At 43.1% G+C, this 24,948-nt stretch overlaps 1 protein-coding gene across 1 annotated transcript; it reads left to right on the forward strand.

The window, feature by feature from the left end:
- Positions 1 to 19,986: 19,986 nt before the first annotated feature.
- LOC308391807 (uncharacterized protein) lies at positions 19,987 to 23,095 on the forward strand. The gene is made up of 4 exons (XM_080874557.1): positions 19,987 to 20,326; positions 21,024 to 21,078; positions 21,295 to 21,348; positions 21,826 to 23,095. Exons 1-4 carry the CDS (start codon positions 20,084 to 20,086, stop codon positions 22,209 to 22,211), a joined length of 738 nt encoding a protein of 245 aa, XP_080730683.1. The 5' UTR covers positions 19,987 to 20,083; the 3' UTR covers positions 22,212 to 23,095.
- The last annotated feature ends 1,853 nt before the right edge of the window (positions 23,096 to 24,948 follow it).

The following is a 24,948-nucleotide window of genomic DNA, read 5'->3' on the forward strand; positions in this document are numbered from 1 at the left end:
AACAGAAGAAGACGGCCGTAGTGATCGATGTAGCGGTTCCGAATGACAGCAATATCAGGAAGAAGGAACACGAGAAGCTGGAGAAATACCAAGGGCTCAGAGAAGAGCTCGAGAGGATGTGGAGGGTGAAGGTAACGGTGGTCCCCGTGGTAATCGGAGCACTAGGTGCGGTGACTCCCAAGCTAGGCGAGTGGCTCCAGCAGATCCCGGGAACAACATCGGAGATCTCTGTCCAGAAGAGCGCAGTCCTGGGAACAGCTAAGATACTGCGCAGGACCCTCAAGCTCCCAGGCCTCTGGTAGAGGACCCGAGCTTGAAGGATAAACCGCCCGCAGGGGCGTGCTGGGTGTTTATATATAGGCTACATTTCACTGTGTGTTATACTTGTATAACTATGCATGTGACAAATAAATAACCTTGAACCTTGAACCTTGAGGAGATCCAGGTCCCAGACATCCAGAGGCACCCAGAGTGCAAGAGCCAAAGGACTAGTGATGTTCGATTCGTGAACGAATCGTTCAATACTCGAGAATCACTTTACTGACTCGTGAATCATGATTCACAAGCCCAACTGACTCACTGACTCATCCCTGTTGCTGTTAGCAAACTAATTTCATTAGTAGAAATATATCTAGCTTATAATTAAAATTGTGGGGGGAAAAACAACAGCCAGTTTCGTAACAAAAGCATTTCTGCTCTGAACTGGAAGAAAAAACCCTGAGTAGAAGCTCACATCAAGAAAATAGCTCCTCGGTTCAGAGTAGCATCGTGCTGCTAACATGCTAACAACACATTTGAGCTACTCACCCCCTCCCTTCCTGTGCTGAATCATAGAGCGAACGAATCACTCACTCACTCACTAACCCCCTCCCTCCTGTGCTGAATCAAAGAGCGAACGAATCACTCAGGACTCACTAACCACCTCCCTCCTGTGCTGAATCGTAAGCGTAAGCAAATCACTCAGGACTCGCTCACCCCCTCCCTCCTGTGCTGAATCATAGAGCGAGCGAACGAATCACTCACTCACCCCCTCCCTCCTGGCTCACAGCTTCTTCTTCTTCTTGGTTGGCAACCAATGTTAAGGCGCATTACCGCCCCCTGGCTCACAGCGCAGTGAACATTTAGATGAGAAAATATATATTTGACACACTTAAGGAAAATACTAATAAAATACAAATAAACAAAATAAATGTTTATTAAGCAATTTTGATAGGAAATTGCTTAATTTTAGAAATGTTTTTGCTCTTTTTTTATCTATAAAATAGTTGTTTTTTTTTAATCATTCATCTTAGCAGTGGGATTTACATGAAAAGGGAAACAAATTAAGTTTGAGTGGAAATGTAAAACCTTTGCACTCTCTGGTCAACTGACTCAGTGAATCAAATGACTCAAAACACCCGATTCACTTTGGTGAGTGACTCATTAACACTCGATTCAATAAAAAGAATCAAATTTACCATCACTACAAAGGACGACCATCAGAGGAGCAGCCGCGCCACCCTCCTAGAAAGAGCTGAGGAGAGCCCCAGCTGTGGGGTCACCCAACAGCCATGATCAGTGTTGGGGAGTAATGGAATACATGTACCGCCGTTAGGTATTTAAAATACTAAATATTCCGTTACAGTTACCATTTAAAAAGGTGGTATTTAGAATACAGTTACTTTGTTGAAATAAATGGATTACACGGCAGTATTTTCCTGTTTCATATTGTCGTGGGTCAGGACTGTTTGGGTTTTGTTTGACAGCTATGTTCTGTTGTTCCAGGCGGCAGTGTTACGGTTGCCATGGTTACAGGGTGACGCTCTCTCTCTGTGACTGTGTGTTTCCTGGGTGAGAGAGCGCCTTTTTGTTGTTGTTGTTGTTGTGCTAAACTAATAGGCAGGATGCTACAGGCATAGCCCTAAAGTAGCCTCATGGGCAGTGTAGTCCGTGCTGCAGGGAGAATAGACTGCCATAGCCATTATGTGTCTGTGAGCACGAGTAGGGAGAAAAAGGAGAGTGGAAAAAGCACGTAAATATAGAAATAACCACTGCAGCCAAGATGAGTGCCTGACGAGCCCAGTTGTAAGTAAGCTATTAAGACCCAACTGTACACCGTGTTCGTGTTTTCCTCTGAAACAATAAGCTCTGTCTCAAACTTGACCCAGACAACAAAGTAAAGCTATTTTTCGGCTACGAACCCAACACGAAACCCGACGTATTAGCCAGAGGTTTCTTTACTATGGTTCGGACCTTCTGTAATAGTAATAAATCACACAGCAATAGTACATTCATGTAGTTGTAAAAAGCATGATAATATATTAAGTAATCCAAAGTATTCAGAATACGTTACTCTCACTGAGTAACATAACGTAAGATGTTACAAAATACATTTTGGGGCATGTATTCTGTAATCTGTAGTGGAATACATTTTAAAATTAACCTTCCCAACACTGGCTATGATGCAGAAGCCACAGGGGACCCAAGGGGTCCAGGACCCAGGCCCAGGTGCCTGAGGCCCGAGGGCCCCCCACTCACCAGAAGGGGCTCGACCGAGGCCCTGGCAAGCAGCCACTGGGAATTAGCTGGTACATACCTGAGCGCTGAACCCCAGTGACTGAGAATATAAACATACATATAAACACAGACAAACAGACACACACAGACACAAACATGCATTCCCAGCCTCATGCACACATATACAAATACTCGCCACTTACCCAACATGGAGACAAATAGAGATGGACACTGTACACACACTCACACCCCCCAAACATACTCTTTACCCCTGGTCCAGTTACCCTTTAATATAATTACATAATTAAATTATCTACAGATAGCATTCATGATTTGTTAATATGTACAGTCTCCCTCTATAATGTTTTAGCATTCGATATTTTTATGTATATTTTGCTAGCTAGCTTGATCTATAAAAGGCAATTTATGTGCAAAATAATAAGAAAGTAAGGCTTTAAAATTACTAATGGAGTGCAAATTAAAATATTTGCATCCAAAATATGGTAGAGTAAAATGAGAAAGTAAGACTACATAGAAATACTACGAAAATACATTATTGGAAAGTACATTAAATGTGTACATCGGTAAATGTACTCAAGTTACTTCCCTACTGGCCCTATCTTCCTTTTGGGTGCTGTTCGGAACTGTAAGATTTATGCCTATAGGTTGTTTACTGCCAGTTGATGAGTTTATAAACTTGTAGCTTTTCCCTGAGGTTTGGTTTGTTTTCGCAGAGAGAAGAAAAATCCAAGGAAAACGGAAATCCGACACTACAAGCCACGTGAGAATATTCAGTCTGTGTGTGGGGCAGCAGCAACAAAAGGAAACACGGGAAGAAGGTGCTGTGTTCTGGACTGTTAGAGAAGTGAGTTTACGTTCATTGCACAGCTAGTTGCTAGCACTGCAGACCTTTGCACATCTATAGTACTTTACCGGCATCCAAGGGGAAAAAAAGCATACGTGGCCGCGGGATGTTGTTTAGCTCGAACTTGCAAAGCACACCTGGTAGTTGGTTCAGATCGGGCTCAGATCACATTCACACCATAAAGCACTGTGGAGTTCATTTGGAAATGCACCAAGACTATCACCTCCAAAGGGTCTCAGGGCGGTTGTTTTGGTCTATAATTGAGTCAGAGTAGTCTGTTCACACCTGCACTAACCAACTGCACCAAGACGGAAAACAATCCCGAGTTCAATTTCAACTGACTCATCACTGCAGGTATGAAAGCACCCTTAGAGTAATCTAGTTCAGTGCTTTTCTTAGGCAGGGAGGTATTTTGTGGGAGCTAGTGGCACTCTATCCTCTCCACTTGGTGTTCGCTCGCTCTGCGGTAGAGTATCACTTCCTGTTCCTGCTCAAACACAGTGGTGTTTCTGAGTAGCTTATCTGCTTAGCAATTTAATTAAAAACTAGAATAATAAAGATAGTATAATCTTCACATGCGTCATCCGAAGCACACTTTCTGTGTACTCACTACCTAATTTATAGCCAAAGTATTCACTCACTGTCGCTGTACTGTTTTGCTAGCTTAGCTTAGCTTAGCTTAGCTCCTAGCCGACTCGTTAGCACTATGGCTACTTCACCTGTCCCTCCTGCACTTTCCTGCTCATTGTGTCAGATGTTTAACTACTCGGCCTCCTTTACCAGTAATGATACCTGTAACAAATGTAGCATATTTGCAGCTCTGGAGGCCAGGATTACTGAATTGGAGACTCTGCTTCGCACCCTTCATTCACCTGTAGCTAGCCAGGCCCCTGTAGCTGGTGCAGCCGAAGATAGCGTAGGCCCCGCTAGCTGTTCCCTGGCAGACCCCAAGCAGCTGGGGAAAGAGGACGGCTGGGTGACGGTGAGGAGGAAGGATAGTCCTAAACAGAAGCCCCAGGTACACCGACCAACTTGTTCATGTGTCTAACCGTTTTTCCCCAATCGGCGACACACCCGCCGGGGGTCAAACTCTGGTAATTGGTGATTCTGTTCTCAGACATGTGAAGCTAGAGACGCCGGCAACCATAGTCAATTGTCTTCCATACCAGGCGACATTGAAGGAAATTTAAAACTGCTGGCTAAGGGTAAACGTAAATTCAGTAAAATCATAATTCACGTCGGCAGTAATGACACCCAGTTACGCCAATCGGAGGTCACTAAAATCAATATTGAATTGGTGTGTAACTTTGCCAAAACAATGTCGGACTCTGTAGTTTTCTCTGGTCCCCTCCCCAATCAGACCAGGAGTGACATGTTTAGCCGCATGTTCTCCTTAAATTGCTGGCTGTCTGAGTGGTGTCCCAGAAACGATGTGGGCTTCATAGATAATTGGCAAACCTTCTGGAGGAAACCTGGTCTTGTTAGGAGAGATGGCATCCATCCCGCTTTGGATGGAGCAGCTCTCATTTCTAGAAATATGGACAAATTTATTAAACCCCCCAAAATATGACTATCCAGAGTTGGGACCAGGAAGCAGAGTTCCAGTCTTACACGCCTCTCTGCAGCTTCTCTCCTCCTGCTACCCCCCAAAAAACCCATCTCCATTGAGACTGTGTCAGCTCCCAAACAGACAAAAAACAAACTAAAAACCAGCAATAAACAACTTAAACATAATAAATCACAAAGAAAGAACAATACAGTATCCACATCTGAACCAAAGAGTAAAACAGTGAAATGTGGATTATTAAATATTAGGTCTCTCTCCTCCAAGTCTCTGTTAGTACATGACTTAATAATTGATCAACAAATTGATATACTCTGCCTTACAGAAACCTGGTTTCAGCAGGATGATTATGTTAGTGTAAATGAATCAACACCCCCGAGTCATTCTTTTTTTTTTTTTTTTTTTTTTTTTTTTCTAAATGACATCAGAAACAGCAGTATGCGACATTACGTGATGGCAGAGCTTCAGTTCATCCTTTGTCATTTTTTTTTTTTTTTTTTTTTTTTTTTTTTTTAATAAATAGGACAGGGGGAATGAATGAGAGAGAGAGGGGGAGAGAAAGAAAGAAAACCAAAGGGGAGAAGAGACGGTGAGAAGGGGGGGGGGAAGAGAGACAAAAAAAAAAAAAAAAAAAAAAAACTCCTGGGTCACCTGTATGGAGAAAAAAAAACAAACAAACAAACAAACAAACAGAGGAGACAGCAAACAACAAAGAGCAACATAATAATAGAGAAAACAAAGCACCATCACAATAAACTAGCTAGTCATAGATATCAGTATTTACTAAGTAATAAACAATATTGTGCAGCACGCAAGATAGACAGCGCACAGTGTGCTTTGAGGCAGCAGCCAAGAAAGCTTTAGTCCGCGTCTGTGAATACCCATGTGTGCATACCTGTGTGGATCAGCATGCTTGCATTCCAAAGGTTTCTCCATGTAATGATCTGCTAGGGAGTGTGGGGGGGCCTCAGCCCCGTCCTCCAGGGTGTGAAGCGGGTATGGAGGAGATCAAAACTCCAGACATCCAGAGGCCCCCAGAACACAAAAGACCATGGAAGACCAACAGAGGGGCAGCCGCGCCACTGTTCCAGTAAGAGCTGAGGAGAGTCCCAGATGAGGGCTCACTCAGCAGCCGCGGAGCAGAAGCCAGGGGGGGTTGCAGTGACGCGCCCGTGAGCTCCGCCGGCCCCCAGCTGCGCCTGAGTGACCGAGCCCTAGGCCGAGAGGCCGGGGGCACCCCACCTCCAAAGGGGGCCCGAGCGAGCCCCAGGCCCCAGGCCCCGACAAGCGGCCGCCAAGGAGTGAGCCGGTGTGTACCCGGACGCCCACCCCCAGACACAAAGAACCACCAACACACCGACACCTGAGGGAGTCCGCCACCGGCAGGGGAAGTGGTGGTGGGTGGAGATAGGCCTCCAAACCTTGGAGGGCCTGAGGTGTCCCCAGAGAGGTGGCGTCTGATACCCAACCTGACATATAGACACAGACATACAGGCACACACAGACACAAACATCCATTCCCACCCTCATGCTCTCATATGCACTCACTCCACACTCAACCAACGTGGAGACAGACATAAAGAGACGCTGTACACACAATCACACTCCCCAAGCGTACTCTACAATCCGGGTCTAGGTACCCTTGCCCCTGGAGGGGGGAATTGCACCCAGACCCAGGTGGTGTTACCCTTTTCCCTGCGGTGGGGAGAGGCAGACCATCCCGACTCCGCAGCAGCAGGGAGGCCCCACACCCCAGACCGCAGTCGGACGGCCAACTCCTCCTACTAGCCCTCCCGCTCCAGCAGGCCGCAGAGAATGGGGGTGGGAGAAGATTCCAAACCTCCCTCCACCCGCTCATTGTAGTGTTGATGCATATGTGTTCTAAGGTGCAATTAAAACCCAGGAGGGCATGGAGCTACCCCCGAGTCATTCTAACTACCAGAAACCTCGAAGCGCAGGCCGAGGGGGCGGTGTGGCAGCAATTTTTCACGCCAGCCTATTAATTAACGAAAGACCAAGACAGACTTTTAATTCATTTGAAAGCCTGATGCTTAGCCTTGTCCACCCCAGCTGTAAAACTCAGAAACCAGTCTTACTTGTTATCATATATCGTCCACCTGGGCCTTACACAGAGTTTCTCTCTGATTTCTCAGACTTTTTATCTGATTTAGTGCTCAGCTCAGATAAAATAATTATTGTGCGTAATTTTAACATCCATGTAGATGCTAAAATGACAGCCTCAACATGGCATTTAATCTGTTATTAGTAGGGATGGGTACCGGTGTCCGGTGCCATCATCTGACATAAACGGTAGTAACCAGACCGAAAAGCAGCGCACATTTCGGTGCTTTATTTCGGTGCTTTTTTTTCCTGAGCTGTGATACACTTCTAGCCAATCATTTTACGTTTCCGAGGATAGTAGGCGGGGCCAGGTACGTACGTGCTGTTAGAGCAGAGCTACAGATTAAAAATGTCCAAGGCGAAGCGGTCAAAAGTCTGGCTGTACTTCACAGCAAAATATGCAAACTCCGCAGCCTGCAACAAGTGCTTTAAGCTGATACTGTCATACTGTCAAAGGAGGTAACACCAAGAATCCGATTAAACAGCTGGCGACGCATAGCGGTTTTTTTAAAAGCCGAGAAATGCGCCGTATTTGATAGCTTGCTGCGAGACCTCACACCGTGCACGTCGGGTGGGTTGCCAGTTATCGGACCCGGAGCAACATCCCCCAAAAACCTGAAGAATAGAGTTCTGGCCCCTAGCCCTGCCAGTGTAGCAGAAATGATGAGGATGATGATGGCAGCAGCAGCCATTCTTCTCTGCGTGAGTAGCTTCATGTTGTTCGTGTGTAATTTACGTTGAGTAGGCTAACCACGTTATTACATTAATGCATGTAAGGTGAACTAGCAAACATCATCATAGCTACATGCGGCTGTCTTCTTGTTTGATGGCAGATACTCCCTTCACCCTGGCCAAAAGGGCTAAAATGACCAAAGAAAAAGTGGGAAACAGTTAAACATGAGAGGTTTAGGACAAAGTTTGTGTTTTTTCCATTGTTTAAGCACTGCTTCCAGCCAAGAGTGATGCCATATATGCCACATAGCTGCAGAAAAGGCACACATTGTTATCTTTTTACAAAATAAAACAGCTGAACATGAGAGGTTTTTGGACAAAGTTTGTGTTCTCCATTCTTTAAGCACCGGTTCGAGCACCGTTTAAGCACCGGCACCGTTTCAAAAGTACCGATTTGGCACCGGTATCGGATAAAACCTAAACGATACCCATCCCTAGTTATTAGACTCAATTGGCTTCACTCAAAATGTAAAGAACCCACCCACCACTTTAATCACACTCTAGATCTTGTTCTATCATATGGCATAGAAACTGAACATTTAACAGTGTTTCCTGAAAACCCTCTCCTGTCTGATCATTTCCTGATAACATTTACATTTACAATAATTGATTACACAGCAGTGGAGAGTAGACTTTATCACAGTAGATGTCTTTCTGAAAGCGCTGTAACTAAGTTTAAGAATATAATCCGCCCACTGTTATCATCTTCAATGACCTGTACCAACATAGAGCAGAGCAGCTATCCGAACGCTACCCCAACAGAGGTCGATTATCTTGTTAATAATTTTACCTCCTCACTACGTATGACTCTGGATACTGTAGCTCCTGTGAAAACTAAGGTCTCAAATCAGAAGTACCTGACTCTGTGGTATAATTCTCAAACACGTAGCCTAAAGCAGATAACTCGTAAACTGGAGAGGAAATGGCGTGTCACAAATTTAGAGGATCATCATTTACCCTGGAGAAATAGTTTGCTGCTTTATAAGAAAACCCTCCGGAAAGCCAGAACATCTTACTATTTGTCACTGATTGAAGAAAATAAGAACAACCCCAGGTTTGTCTTCAGGACTGTAGCCAGGCTGACAAAAAGTCAGAGCACTGTTGAGCCAACCATCCCTTTAACGTTAACTAGTAATGACTTCTTCTTCACAATGAACTTCTTCACAAATAAAATTTTTATCATTAGAGACAAAATTACCAGTAATCATCCAACAGATGTAATATTATCTACAGCTACTCTTAGTACCATTGATGTTAAGTTAGACTCTTTTTCTCCAATTGATCTTTCTAAGTTAACTTCAATAATTACTTCCTCCAAACCATCAACGTGTCTTTTAGATCCCATTCCTACAAAACTGCTCAAAGAAGTCCTCCCATTAATTAATTCTTCGATCTTAAATCTGATCAACCTATCTCTAATAATCGGCTATGTACCACAGGCCTTCAAGTTGGCTGTAGTTAAACCTCTACTCAAAAATCCATCTCTAGACCCAGCAGTCTTAGCTAATTATAGGCCAATCTCCAACCTTCCTTTCATATAAAAAAAATCCTTGAAAGAGTAGTTGTCAAACAGCTAACAGATCATCTGCAGAGGAATGGCTTATTTGTTTCAGTCAGGTTTCAGAGCTCATCACAGCACAGAAACAGCTTTAGTGAAGGTTACAAATGATCTTCTTATGGCCTCTGATAGTGGACTCATCTCTGTGCTTGTCCTGCTAGACCTCAGTGCAGTGTTCGATACTGTCGATCATAATATCCCATTAGCGCGATAGGAACATGCTGTAGGTATTACAGGTACTGCACTGCAGTGGTTTGTATCATATCTATCTAATAGGCTCCAATTTGTACATGTAACTGGAGAGTCCTCTTCACACACTGAGGTTAATTATGGAGTTCCACAGGGTTCAGTGCTAGAACCAATTCTGTTTACATTATACATGCTTCCCCTAGGCAGCATCATTAGAAGACAGAGCATACATTTTCACTGCTATGCAGATGACACACAGCTCTATCTATTCATGAAGCCACATAACACACCAATTAGTTAAACTGCAGGAATGTCTTAAAGACATAAAGACCTGGATGGCTGCTAACTTTCTGCTTCTTAATTCAGATAAAACTGAGGTTATTGTACTCGGCCCTGAAAATCTTGGTATCTAACCAGATTCTTACTCTGGATGGCATTACCTTGGCCTCCAGTAATGCTGTGAGGAACCTTGGAGTCATTTTTGACCAGGACGTGTCCTTCAACGCACATATTAAACAAATATGTAAGACTGCTTTCTTCCATTTGTGCAACATCTCTAAAGTTAGAAATATCCTGTCTCTTTAAAAGTAGAATGGGAGGGAGAGCCTTCAGTTTTCAGGCCCCTCTTCTGTGGAACCAGCTTCCAGTTTGGATTCGGGAGACAGACACTATCTCTAATTTTAAGATTAGGCTTAAAACTTTCCTTTGTGCTAAAGCATATAGTTAGGGCTGGACCAGGTGACTCTGAATCCTCCCTTAGTTATACTGCAATAGACATAGGCTGCCGGGGATTCCCATGATGCACTGAGTTTTTCCTTTCCAGTCACCTTTCTCACTCACTATGTGAGTTTTCTCTCTGGCTCTCAGCGAAGGCGGTCGCACTTTTCTCCTCTCCTCCTTTCCCCTATCTTCCCTGCTTAGCTGCTTATGTCCTTGTCTTGTCTCATGTTTTTTTTCACTTCCCTGGAACACTCTTTCACAGTCTGTGTCTAAAACCTAAAGAGAACTATGAATTTGATCAACTGGTCTCTGAATGCTATTGTCACCCTTTTCTCAACGAGAAGTCTGGGCTTGGGAGAGCCCGAGTGCCCTGGAGGGACTTTCCCTGCCGGGTACACGATGGACGGGTGGCAGAAATGGAGGATCGTGTGCCTGGCAGGACCGTCGGTCGAGGACGCTGCAGATATCTACCTATTCGGAACCATGGTAACAGGGTTCTTGCTGATCGGAGCTGGCTTGGCCCTTGCTTATCGGAGAATAAAAGCGGAACTGGCTGTTCAAACCCCCACAAAGCTGCCCGCTGAGATTGAATTGACGGGATGAGGTGCGGTTTTTCAGACAGGGCTCACAGACGGGAGCATGGTTGAGAGCTTGGAGGCGATTGCGGCTGCAGTGGATACTCAGAACAACATCTCTGAGCGGATATTGGGATACATCAGGGAAGAATCCGCTCAAAACAACACCTATGGGCGGAAGCTGGAATACATCACGGATCAGTTGGCTGCAGTCATGAGGTCTCAGAATCTGTTCTGTGAGCAAAAGAGCGACTAGACCACGGAACTGAAGGTAAATAACATCATGAAGGAACTAGCAGCTATCGAACTAAAAAACAGCTCGAAATTCTCATGAGTTGTTGGAAAAGAAAATCGCCATCATAATGCGGCTACCCGTCCAGCGCCAGCTGTGGACTCAAGGCTGGAGCCGAACAAACAACTCCCTGATAACGACTGTGTTTAGACTGTTCCTTCCCATTCCATGCAAGGCCACCTGGGTTGGCTGGGGACTGTTTACTTAGCCTGGCAGGGCGAAGAACGCTGTCTCAGCTGAACTATCTGGTTGTTCAGTCTGACGTCACTAACCGTGTCTGGGTCTAAACTCCGCTGCAGGTCCACATATCAAACGATCACTATAGCATTACTGAGAGTTGAAAAACTGTCTAAAGTCTTTCATCTTTAATAAAATGATCAGCGTTCTGCTCTACCAGGTGTAAGAATTGAGTTTAACATCCAGGCATCCATGAAAACGGAATTTATGACATTTAACGGAGTTAGAAGTTATCAGGGAGTTAGCTCGCTAGCTTCTATCTAAATAAAATATAGCATGTCCTGACTGCGGGGTTTTGGAAACAAATTAAAACGTACAGCTCTGCTATCACTTCCAACATAAATGAAGACAGAAAACTAAACAGCAGTGACGTTTGTAGGGTTACTGAAGTTGGGCTAGCTGGTATATAATGATGTGCTAGGTGACCGCTAGCGACACAGCTATGTTAGCATAATATAAACAAGCTAACTTTTTTTCCACTCGATAAAAGTTACCGTGAGTGTTCTCGGTGGTCAGGAACAAATGTAATCGCATGGCAGGATGCTGTAAAAGGACCAAACTTCAGCCAGGAGAACAACTGAGATAATCCATCCACAATACGAGGTTAGTCATTCATATACTGCTGCATAGGCTGGGCTGTAGTTACATCCTAAGGTTTTAAAGACTGAGCTTAAATAAATGATTAGTGGTAATAAAAGCCGAGGGAGGTCAACAGGGATCACTGACTGTTTTAGGAGCTTTTTGAGATCAAATAGAAGAAAATACATAACATTAAACATGTTAACAACACAAAAGCCATATTAAACGCAGACTACTTTAGACCCGGAAGTAGGATTCGTCGCGTCATCACTGAACAACCGGATAGACACGCATACACATACACTCACACTCACACTGATAACCACACACTCATCCCCCCTCCCTTTCCAACGCCTTCGATGCTTGTTTCCTGCGAGGGAACACGGCGGGCCTGTGTGCCGCGCTGGAATGGTAGCGCTGTGCAGGGCGGCTGCTGTGTTCGCTTCGGATTACTCCTCACCCCCCACCCAACCCTGTGGCTTGTCATGTCTTCACAATGTTGTGCTGTGGACATTTATGTGCTTTTTGTGTAGAGCAGTTTTTTTTCTTTCCTGTTCTCATGCTGTCCTACTATGGAAGCATAGCATGAGTAGGGGTCTCTTTTTTCCTCTTGTACTTTCCCCATTGTAGTGTACTGTTAGAGTTTGTATTGTTGATTGTCATTTATGCTTAGAAACATTTACTCACATATGCTTAGAAGTATATAATCATTTGTAGATTGAAAGAATGTCTCATCCTAAGAGGTCTGTAACAACTCTGTGTAGCATGAAGAGAGGAGAGATCGTATCTTCCCTTTTTGATTTTTTTTTTTTTTTTTTTTTTTTTTTTGGCCTGTCCCGTTTGGCTCTTTTGCCATCAGAATTGTTGTCTAAAGGCAAAGAAAGATGCCCAACGGATTTACTTTACCAAACTGACCATCCCAGCCTTGCCGTAATGGTCCATTTGATTCACCTTTTATTGTTTATTTTATTTTCACTTACTGAATACGGGACAGACTTGACTGGGGGAAAGAAGGGGAGAAAGAAAGAGGGAAAGAGAAACAGCTGAGAAGAGGGACGGGGGAGAAGGGCAAAAGACAAAAACCAACAGAACGGGCAGAGAAAAAAAAATGCATATATCAATCACCTGGATCACCTGCTGAGAAAGAAAAAAGAAAGCAAGCAGAAGAGAACAAGAGTAATAGAATAAACAACATCACAATGATATATGGGAATATGACAGTAAATACTAAATGTTAAACATTATTGTGCAGCACATAAGATCAACAGAACACAGTGTGCTTTGAGGTAGGAGCCAAAAAGGGTGTAGTTTGTGGGTGTGATCACCCGTGTGTACACCTGTGAGCATGGACGCGCTTGTTTTTTGTTTTTTTAAAAGGTTCCTTCATGTAATAATCTGCTAGAGGGTGTGGGGGGGCCACAGCCCCGTCCTCCAGGGCGTGAAGCAGGTGTGGAGGAGATCAAAACTCCAGACATCCAGAGGCCCCCAGAACACAAGAGACCAAGGAAGACCAACAGAGGGGCAGCCGCGCCACTGTCCCAGAAAGAGCTGAGGAGAGTCCCAGATGAGGGCTCACTCAGCAGCCGCGGAGCAGAAGCCAGGGGGAGTTGCAGTGACGCGCCCGTGAGCTCCGCTGGCAGCCAGCTGTGCCTGAGTGACCGAGCCCCAGGCCGAGAGGCCGGGGGCACCCCACCTCCGAAGTGGCCCGAGCGAGCCCCAGGCTCCAGGCCCCGACAAGCGGCCGCCAAGGAGTGAGCCGGTGTGTACCTGGACGCCCATCCCCGGACACAAAGAACCACCAACGCACCGATGTCTGAGGGGGTCCGCCACCGGCAGGGGAAGTGGTGGTAGGGGGAGATAGGCCTCCAAACCTTGGAGGGCCTGAGATGTCCCCAGAGAGGTGGCGCCTGACACCCAACCTGACATATAGACACAGACATACAGGCACACACAGATACAAACATCCATTCCCACCCTCATGCTCTCATATGCACTTACTCCACACTCAACCAACGTGGAGACAGACATAAAGAGACGTTGTACACACGATCACACTCCCCAAGCGTACTCTACAAACCGGGTCTAGGTGCCCCCGCCCCTGGAGGGGGGAACTGCACCCAGACCCAGGTGGTGTTTCCCTTTTCCCTGCGGTGGGGGGAGGCAGACCGCCCCGACTCCGCAGCAGCAGGAAGGCTCCACACTCCAGACCGCAGTCGGACGGCCAACTCCTCCTCCTAGTCCTAGCCCCCCTGCTCCAGCAGGTCGCAGAGAACGGGGGTGAGAGAAGACTCCGAACCTCCCTCCACCCGCTCATTGTAATGTTGATGCATGTGTGTTCTAAGGTGCATTTAAAACCCAGGAGGGCATGGAGCTACCTGCCAGAGAGCAGCAGGTAAGCGCATGGTCCCTCCTGCTAGCCCTCAATGTCTACGTGTATTTAAAATTGAGAGGTGGGCAACGATGCCAGGGGTGGGGTGTACACCCTGATGGTACTTTGGACTCCGTGTATCGTGCCCACCCCCAAGATCCTATATGTATGTGTAATGAGAGTGTGAGTAATGTGAATGTCTAAGTTGTGGGATAAAATTGAGGCAGAGGCAGCCAGAAGGGGACAGAGAAGGGGGTAGCCTCCTCTGCACCCTGGTGACATACCCCTACTCCAAGGCCCTGCATGTGTGGGTGGTTGTGGTGGAGCGGGAAGAGGGAGGCAGCTGGAGATGGTGATTTGATTTATGGTGGAATTAACATAGCTATGTCTGTTCTAGTCTGAGTGCTCTTCTGTTTAGATGACCTGCTGGACTTCCTTACCGGGGGGGGGGGGGGTGTCTAGTCTACCCTCTTCCTGACCAAGGATGTTTGCTTGTGTGCTTTTATGACCCTTTGATCAGCAGTACCTCTCACACACACACACACACACACACACACACACACACACACACGTCCACATACACACACACATATCCACATACACAGGTACTCTTTGTGTGTATGTAGATGTCATATGTTAATGAACCTATGCATATTCATGTAACCTCAATAAAAGGATAGTGTACGGGAGAACGGACGAGAGCAACCGGGTCAGGCGAGGGAATGGCGCCTCTTCGGTCTCTCCCGTGCACGAGTAACATGAAGAAGCTTGCCTACTTGTGTTTTGCTTGTCTGTAATTATATTGCCTTCAACGTTCCAGCGAATAGGTTTATACTCTAAAACCTAACATGTACATTTCAATGTTTTTTTCTCTAATGCTACCAATCTCCGACCTGTATCCCCATGTAATGTTTGTGCTATATGTGTACGGTCGGGGGGGGGGGGGGTCCCATTTCACTGCAGGGCAACCTGCATGTGACGAATAAAGCTTTGATTGATTGATTGATTGATTGATTGATTGATTGATTGTTAATAGACCTCTCTGCATTGAATCATATCTGTTATTAACCTCTGTCTCTCTTCCACAGCATGTCTTTTATCCTGTCTTCCTTCTCTCACCCCAACCGGTCACAGCAGATGGCCGCCCCTCCCTGAGCCTGGTTCTGCCGGAGGTTTCTTCCTGTTAAAAGGGAGTTTTTCCTTCCCACTGTCGCCAAAGTGCTTGCTCATAGGGGGTCATGTGATTGTTGGGTTTTTCTCTGTACCTATGAAGTGCCTTGAGGCGACTTTTGTTGTGATTTGGCGCTATATAAATAAAATTGAATTGAATTGAATCCTTTCACAATAATACTGAACATTTTTTCTTAATCTTGTCCACATTTGAAGTTTCAAATTATGTCACCTGTAAGGTGAATCTTGATATATGACAGGCATATCACGACAGATGCTGCAACACAAGGTCTCATCTCTCCCAAACAGCCAAGACTAATAAATAAAAAAAAATATAAAATATTAAACATATATATATATATGTGTGTGTGTGTGTGTGTGTGTGTGTGTGTGTGTGTGTGTGTGTGTGTGTACAATATACAGTGGGGCAAAAAAGTATTTAGTCAGCCACCGATTGTGCAAGTTCCCCCACCTAAAATGATGACAGAGGTCAGTAATTTGCACCAGAGGTACACTTCAACTGTGAGAGACAGAATGTGAAAAAACAAATCCATGAATTCACATGGTAGGATTTGTAAAGAATTTATTCGTAAATCAGGGTGGAAAATAAGTATTTGGTCAATAACAAAAATACAACTCAGTACTTTGTAACATAACCTTTGTTGGCAATAACAGAGGTCAAACGTTTACTATAGGTCTTTACCAGGTTTGCACACACAGTAGCTGGTATTTTGGCCCATTCCTCCATGCAGATCTTCTCGAGAGCAGTGATGTTTTGGGGCTGTCGCCGAGCAACACGGACTTTCAACTCCCGCCCCAGATTTTCTATGGGGTTGAGGTCTGGAGACTGGCTAGGCCACTCCAGGACTTTCAAATGCTTCTTACGGAGCCACTCCTTTGTTGCCCGGGCGGTGTGTTTTGGATCATTGTCATGTTGGAAGACCCAGCCTCGTTTCATCTTCAAAGTTCTCACTGATGGAAGGAGGTTTTGGCTCAAAATCTCACGATACATGGCCCCATTCATTCTGTCCTTAACACGGATCAGTCGTCCTGTCCCCTTGGCAGAAAAACAGCCCCATAGCATGATGTTTCCACCCCCATGCTTCACAGTAGGTATGGTGTTCTTGGGATGCAACTCAGTATTCTTCTTCCTCCAAACACGACGAGTTGAGTTTATACCAAAACGTTCTACTTTGGTTTCATCTGACCACATGACATTCTCCCAATCCTCTGCTGTATCATCCATGTGCTCTCTGGCAAACTTCAGACGGGCCTGGACATGCACTGGCTTCAGCAGCGGAACACGTCTGGCACTGCGGGATTTGATTCCCTGCTGTTGTAGTGTGTTACTGATGGTGACCTTTGTTACTTTGGTCCCAGCTCTCTGCAGGTCATTCACCAGGTCCCCCCGTGTGGTTCTGGGATCTTTGCTCACCGTTCTCATGGTCATTTTGACCCCACGGGATGAGATCTTGCGTGGAGCCCCAGATCGAGGGAGATTATCAGTGGTCTTGTATGTCTTCCATTTTCTGATGATTGCTCCCACAGTTGATTTTTTCACACCAAGCTGCTTGCCTATTGTAGATTCACTCTTCCCAGTCTGGTGCAGGTCTACAATACTTTTCCTGGTGTCCTTCGAAAGCTCTTTGGTCTTGGCCATGGTGGAGTTTGGAGTCTGGCTGTTTGAGGCTGTGGACAGGTGTCTTTTATACAGATGATGAGTTCAAACAGGTGCCATTCATACAGGTAACGAGTGGGGGACAGAAAAGCTTCTTACAGAAGACGTTACAGGTCTGTGAGAGCCAGAGATTTTCCATGTTTGAGGTGACCAAATACTTATTTTCCACCCTAATTTACGAATAAATTCTTTACAAATCCTACCATGTGAATTCATGGATTTTTTTTTCACATTCTGTCTCTCACAGTTGAAGTGTACCTCTGGTGCAAATTACTGACCTCTGTCATCATTTTAAGTGGGGGAACTTGCACAATCGGTGGCTGACTAAATACTTTTTTGCCCCACTGTATATGACTAATAATTTCCCAAACTAACCCAGATTAGGTCCATAGAAAAACCTAATTTGAGCATTTTAACAGTCAGTTAATAGTAACACCTAACAAAAAAGACAAGTTCACATATTTACTCAAAGACATGCTCGTTTTAGAGAGTTTCTTAAAACAGAGGTAGCTTAGTCTCACAGCTGCACCACTAAACCATTAGATATTGTTTTGTGGTGAAAAAAAACGCTTAAACTACCCAGGAGTCCCTGTACCATAGATATATTTAGTCTCTTAACACCTACCAGGCCATAAGCACATCTAGGGTTAGGCTTCTGTTAGTCATATATTAACTCAAGCATTACAATTACAACAGTTACAACAAGCAGCAAAAGTCCCTTAGAGGTGCATAATAACTGAACACAAACACTACCCTCACAGTTTTTAAAACAAATAAATCCTAAAGAATTTTGGGGTGTGGCAGAACACAGTGTTTTCCAGGAGAGGCAGCTTCCTTCAGGCAATACCTGGGTAAATGTGTCATTACTCTGACTTCTAGATCAAACCACGCATGGGTGGAATGCAAAAGTACAGTTCATATGATTGCCGTGGCATACATATATAATATATATAACTAATCAACTGACCTATTGGTGGTTTGATCTTTAGGCAGGTATGCACCAACCTGCATATGAGATGTCTGAGATAATGACTTAGGAGGACTCATAGATAACTTTTGAATCAAACTGAAACCATTTTTAGCAAAGATGGTAAGGAGCCCTTTAGACCCCTGTTAGACATCTATTCAACAGGAAGCTTCTCAGTGGATGATCACAATGAATTCAAGTCTTATAGCCTGAAATAGCCTGAAAAGACAGCAAGAGAGCATTTGAAACGGATCCATATTATGACTGGCTTTTGTTTCATCATCTTTGTTTTTTTTTCTCAGTTTGCTTTTTCATTTTTCATTCTGTAAAGACATTTTCAGCTTGCTGTTCCAAAAATTTTATAAACAGCAGTGGACACTAACTAAATCCTAACCCTATGAGGGTCACTAATGACAAAGCCGATGTTGAGAGCTTTGAAAAAGGCATTTTTTGCATTTCTGAAATAGTGTGGTCAGTGGACTGGTAGTTACAACACGTTTCTAAATAATCACTCAAAGTGCTTTGTACTAACAGCCTCATTCACCAAACAACACACATATCAATGCAATGCTTTTTATTTAATGCCTGAGCACTTTGCATAACACACACACACAAACATATCTGGGAACCCAGGGCTCAGTATCTTAGGACATTCATGCTGACTGACTCATCACCCTTCCAATTAATAAATAACCTACTCTACCTCCTGAGCCTTCCTCCACACTTGTTATGTGAACCAAAGTGAAACTAATTTTAGCATAGATAGTTATGAATCATTTGGACGTGTAATCAGGTTGTATTCAGTCTTTGCAGTAGCCTTAAAAAGCAGCTTGTCAATTTTCAACCAAATGTGGATTTAACTGCATGACAGCAGCTCATGGGCAAGACATGTAGGTTATTGTTTTCTTAGTCACACACTATGTTAATGTTATCTTACAAATGAATTCACTGGTATTAAACATTTTCTGATGAAACATTTCTAACTGGGCATTTCACTTTGGTTAAAAAAAAAACTGCATAAAAAGGAGTGGATGCTATTGAAACCCAAACTCTACCCAGAACCAGTTAGGTTTGAATTTTTCTTTTTTTTTAAAGTAAGGCAAAGGTCTGTGTGTGCAATTTCAAAATGGGGTGATCTAGACTTTGACATTTGAAATGTAAGCCTTTTTAATCTTGATGTCTCTGTGTTATTTATCTGTCTGATAACATAGAATAAAGTCTTTGCAAAACCCTGAAAAAACAACTTATCATTTGTGACTTTTAACCACTTGTTGGGTTTATGGTTAGTTTTTTCATAGACTAGAAGGCATTACCTTTTCCATTAAATCATATAGATTTATTTTGGCATCATTTTCATGTTTCAATTAGGCAAACAAGTATACACAAAGGAGCAACCCTACCCTGTACTGTAGATGAGATAAAACAAACAAACAAACAAACATCTGTTTTAGATGTGATGCAATAAACTTTCACTTTTTAATCCGGTTTAATCTCTTTAAGATCTGACAGTTATGTATCATTTAGACGTCTGTTAAACCACAGATGAACAGAAAACTTGAGTAGGTAAAGGACTGGAATGAATTCAAGCCTTAAAAAAAGCCATTGGCAGACTTTTTTCTTTTACGAGTGCATGTCTAGGTAAACAGAGACTCTTCTTTAGCACCACAGCCTGAGTCATAACTGTGAAAAAAAAATCTTTTGACTTGTTGGAATCAGATGAGGAAACAAGCTGAATGTAAAGAGCAACACATGACACATTATAACCGGACTCTAGTCTAGTGAACGTGGGTCAGTGTGGGAAGTGGTGTATGCTCCTCCTCACTCTCTCTCCTCTCCCTTCCTGTCTGCACGAAGGGACAGATGAGGTAATTCCAGTTTTTTTGGTGTAGGCGTTTAGCTGCTATAAGAGTGTGTGCATGTATCAGTCAGAAGCAGCTTTATTCCTAGACCAGTCTCTCTTGTTGAAGACATTATGGGACAGAAAGTGATGGGACCCACCGGACCTGCTGGGGCTGCCTGTGGGGATGCTTTGATAAATGTGAGCTCAGACGAATCTGTGCTGATCCTCATCAATCACTGCCGGGACATGAAGAGGCAGGAGGCGAGGCTCCGGCTAATCACTCTGCTCCTTCTGCTCGGCTGTACTGCACTGTTTGTTTACAGCACGTGTGCTAATTTAGGGCAGCATGGAAAATCTGGATCCAGCAGAGACGGGGTGAGTTGTTTTTTCCTTGGAGACTTTAGTCTGTCTGAAGCAGTGATGCGACAGACTTACCTTAGCAGGAATGTTGACTGCAATTCTATCAAACCTTTTTGCATTGCACTTAAATCATAAACGCATTTCGGACAGATTACGCTGTCTAACTTGTCTGATAAAGTCGACTCATACAGACATTGATAGATGTGCCCAGATTGTGGTATTGTGTTTTGTGGTGCTATATTATTGATTGCCGTGTGTGCGCACTTCATGACAGATTTTATTTTAATAGTAAGGAAACTGTACTGGCTGGTATCACTGAAAACACGAGAGCTGATTGTTTTGATTTGCGCCCGATCCCTCTGAGCAACATTCCTGTGATTCTTGTGCTCCCTGCATTTGAGTTTCTAGTATTTCAGCTTCTTAGCAGACAGTTACGCAGGTTTTGCTCCAACAACAGTGTGTTGCTGATTTTTATTACTGTTTTTAACTGTAGTGTTAAACACATATCCGCCAGTTAAAGTTATTTTTACAAGCACAAGCATGCTGTGGGCTCTTTTTCTTACAGGTTAACATAGTTTAATGAATTTTGTGTTGCTGGACATAAGTTTTCAAATTTTTGCGTGAATACAAATTTTTAAAAACAGACCATCAATGACTGCAAAGCTCTACACGACTCAAGGTTTTATTAAAGTTAATTCTCCTTTATTCCCAGAGTGCAGAAGACCAAACTCCAGCCTACTCAAAGCAAGAGAGAGGGTGCCCGGAAGGTATGTCATGTCTTTTAATCTATTTTTAATTATATGTGTTGTTACTGGGAATACATGTATTTCAAGCTGCTCTGTTCTCCAGTCTTTTTGGCTAATCTCCCATACTGTACCTGAAAGAACACACTCACGCTTGTGTTTGCTTTATGCAAACACTTTCTCCAAGATATTATAACAAGGGAAAACAACTCATTTCAGTTTCTCTCTTCTTCTGTCTAGTTCCACATGCAGAAACTGTTCAAAGGCAAGCGGAAACACAGAAAATTCATCTCCGTAAGTGTCTCATGTTAGTTTACACCATCTATGTTGTGCTTTCCATGTGTTTATATGTAACTGTGTGAGGTATTAAAGAGCTCTCAGAGGGATATGAACAAATCCTTAATTGCATACAGTTATAGATTATAGAATTATAGCTATAGATTGAGGGGGACAATCCAGCTGTGCATAAATACTTGAAAATCTGCAGCATGAAAAGCTGGAATGTACTTAAAAGTTAGACGAGCCTCCGGGCTCAGAGGCAGCTAAAGCAAATAGAAACACAATAGAAAAGGTTGTGCTGTTTCGTCAGAATCAGAATCTTTATTGTCATTGTGCTTTAAGAACAACGAAAATTGTATGCAAACCCTTTTAGCGCAAGCGAAAAGAGCACCCTTTTAAGAGAAACAAAAAGAATACATATACAATAAGTTAAAAAAGGATCTCAGGATGTGAGTGATTCAGTGACTCACAGGCTGATATCCTCTCTTGCAGAGTCTACCGGCAAGGCTAATGGATCTTACATCACGTGGGCTCCTATACTGGGAAAAATGAACTACAACAAAGAGAAGAATGCCATTGTGATTCCCACGACTGGTATCTACTTCATCTACCTGAGGTTTACTTTAAGCTGTAATGATGATGTGAAAGGTTCCGAATTCCAGAAATTCCATATACAGCTGCACCGTTGGAGTGAAGCATACGGTAAAGTCACTACAGAACTGGATGCCTGGGAGAGTGTCAAGTGTCAGACAAAAGACTACCAGACCTTGTTTGTGGGGCAGCTTTTTGACCGGTTAGATGGAGAATTTTTGAGCGTGAAAGTCATAGATGGCTACAACCTGATCAAGACATCCTTTTTTGGTGCTTTTCTCCAATAATTATTGTACGTGATCATGGTCTCATTCTTAATGCATTTACTTTTTAAGTTAATATAACTTGGTGTTCTATAGGGTTAGGGTTGTGTTTGGTTTGGTTTTAGCCACATGCTAAATAGGCTAATTTCCAGAAACAAGACAAATTTGCCTTTCAGATGTATTATCATATATTCAATGAGGCCCCGTAATTTGAAGGGCATGTTAATTGCATCCTAACCTTAGATGGGTCACTGGTAACCTGGTGAATGTTAAGGTTAAAATTTAAACAGTTGTATGCTTTATATTTTTAATCCTGGAACTTAAAGTGCCCTTATGCAAGCCCCTCAGTTCCTCCTGAACCATCCAGTTTGGGGTTTCAGTCTTTCGTTGTGGTTCAAGAGGCAGGTGCTCCACATAAGGGTAATTTCAGTTCATCAGCTTTAAAGACTGAGCATACAAAATGTGTGTGTGTGGTTCTTGTTTTTGAATTTGCACTGAAAAATGGTTTAAAATATTTAAAGAGAATTAATTTCTATTACATTAAATAGATGCAGACATATACCAATATTTTTGAGATATTTAATGAAACCATACCCTCTGCTGTTAAAATTGAAGACCATTATTTATTTTCAGATTACCCACTCATTTATCAATCGTACATGTTTATCCTGTTCCAGTTTGTTATCCCAGTTTGTTATCCCAGAGCTATCTTAGCATGAGATGCTACTGTTGTTTAGTTATTTTGTTAGCCTAGCACCAGCCTTTCAAATAAACCTCTTAGATTTTTCGTACATGCCTAATAACTTTTGTAAGTCTTTATGTGTGTGTGTGTGTGTGTGTGTGTGTGTGTGTGTGTGTGTGTGTGTGTGTGTGTGTGTGTGTGTGTGTGTGTGTGTGTGTGTGTGTGTGTGTGTGTGTGTGTGTGTTCAAAAGCCAAACAGAAATGTGTTAATGTTTAAAGAAACCACCACACCAGATATGAACAGACAGGTTTTTGTATTGCTTGTACTCAGGGACGCTTTGGGGAAAAAATGAAACTCTACTAATAAAAGCACAAAACTTACTGATGCTTGTCTCTTGCTTCTTATTTTATTCATATTTTATTGTTAGTCTCATGGTGGTGATTTTCACACTGCATTCGTTTGGATTAAATGACTTTAACCAGATATTTGTTGATTAAAACCTCTTGATTAAAATTGAAACTTTTTTCCACATGACTGTTTGTGCTTTCTACAAGTATTACAGATCACAGCAGGAAATATATCAAATCTGATGCTGAATATCTGGATGCTTCTGGCAGGCTACACTACAAAGATTTTTTCTTATTATTACTGTTATTAGTAGACTGCCTGTATTAATCCTTGTGTCAGATTTGTGAATTTATTCACTGACTTTCATCTGCTTATGTAATAGTAAACTTGATGAAACTTGGAAGTGGGAGGAGGGGAAAGGGAATTGGAGAAAGCAGGAATAACAACATGTGTAATGCAAAGAGGTTAGTCACCTCAGCTTAAGAGCTAAAAATACATATTGAGTCAATAAATATAATGAACAGTGTGGGAGCTGACGACATGAAATGTTTTTCATGGCGAGCCTTTGAATCGTGAGATAATGACACGATTCACTCACATGAAGCTACACTTCAAGCTGAGGAAATTCCTCTGTGTGAGTAATTCGTTTATCCACACCCTCTTGCATCACAACGTTTCTGCAGTAGCGTGGAGGGTTTTGAACTTTACAGTGATAACTGACGGCAGCAATGATGCAGCTCTATTTCTTATTAGTAACTTTCCTGTCTGACCTGAGGAACAACAGAGTAAAAGCTTTAAAAGGCAACACTACCTTAACCTGGTCTTTTATAGAAACGCACATCCAACAACAAGAACAGATACAGCTTAGAGGGATTATCAATGTTATTTCTTTATAAAAAAAAAAATCCGCCAGATAAAAGGTTGGAATTAATTCAAAGTATTTTCCTGAAGGAAAGTGGATAAGGCCATCTTCAGGCTGCAAGAAAAGGCAGAGACCATCAGATTTTTGAACATCCTGAAAAGAAAAAAAATGCATGTATGATCACTGGATCCTTTCAGTTCTATTCAAATTAATCTACAAAGTGCCACTTCAAGGAGCTTTACACTGACAGTAATACAGAGGGAAGCTCAACAAGCACTTTGCAACATTGGGATGGAAAAACTCACTTTAACAGGAATAAAACTTGCAGAACCACGCTCAGGGAGTGGTAGCTATCAGTCGTGACTATTGTAAAAGCACTTCACTCTCAGGAGGCAGAGCCTTCAGGTTTCAATCACTATGTGATTATACATTTAATCATTAGATATTATTGTAGGTTCTTTACCTTACAATAGTAGTGGCCTCAAGGTGCGTTATATTATGATTTGATGCTAAATAAATCAATCTGAATTGAATTGAGTTGAAACGGTAAAGTAGTTTTAAACTATGTTTTCAAAAAGTGCTCCAGGCTGAGTCATGTCCTGTTCCAACAGCTTGAGTAGCTGTGGCATTCTTACAGCTTCCTCTTTTTACTTTTTACTGAAAGTAGGGTTTGGCAATCATGCTCAGTCCATGTTCTATCAGAGGAAACGTATAACCACAACCTGCTGTCCAAGACACCACATGTATTACTGTTATTAATTTCTGGATGGAGACAAGACGCAGTTCAGCAGATTTTGTGTTTGTGTCAGGATGACTTGCATAAATACTTTCCCCCTTTTTTTTTTGGTTTAGTGAGCCATTGGTATGA

This window comes from Rhamphochromis sp. 'chilingali', assembly GCF_963969265.1.
Source record: "Rhamphochromis sp. 'chilingali' genome assembly, chromosome: 2".
Taxonomy (NCBI): domain Eukaryota; kingdom Metazoa; phylum Chordata; class Actinopteri; order Cichliformes; family Cichlidae; genus Rhamphochromis; species Rhamphochromis sp. 'chilingali'.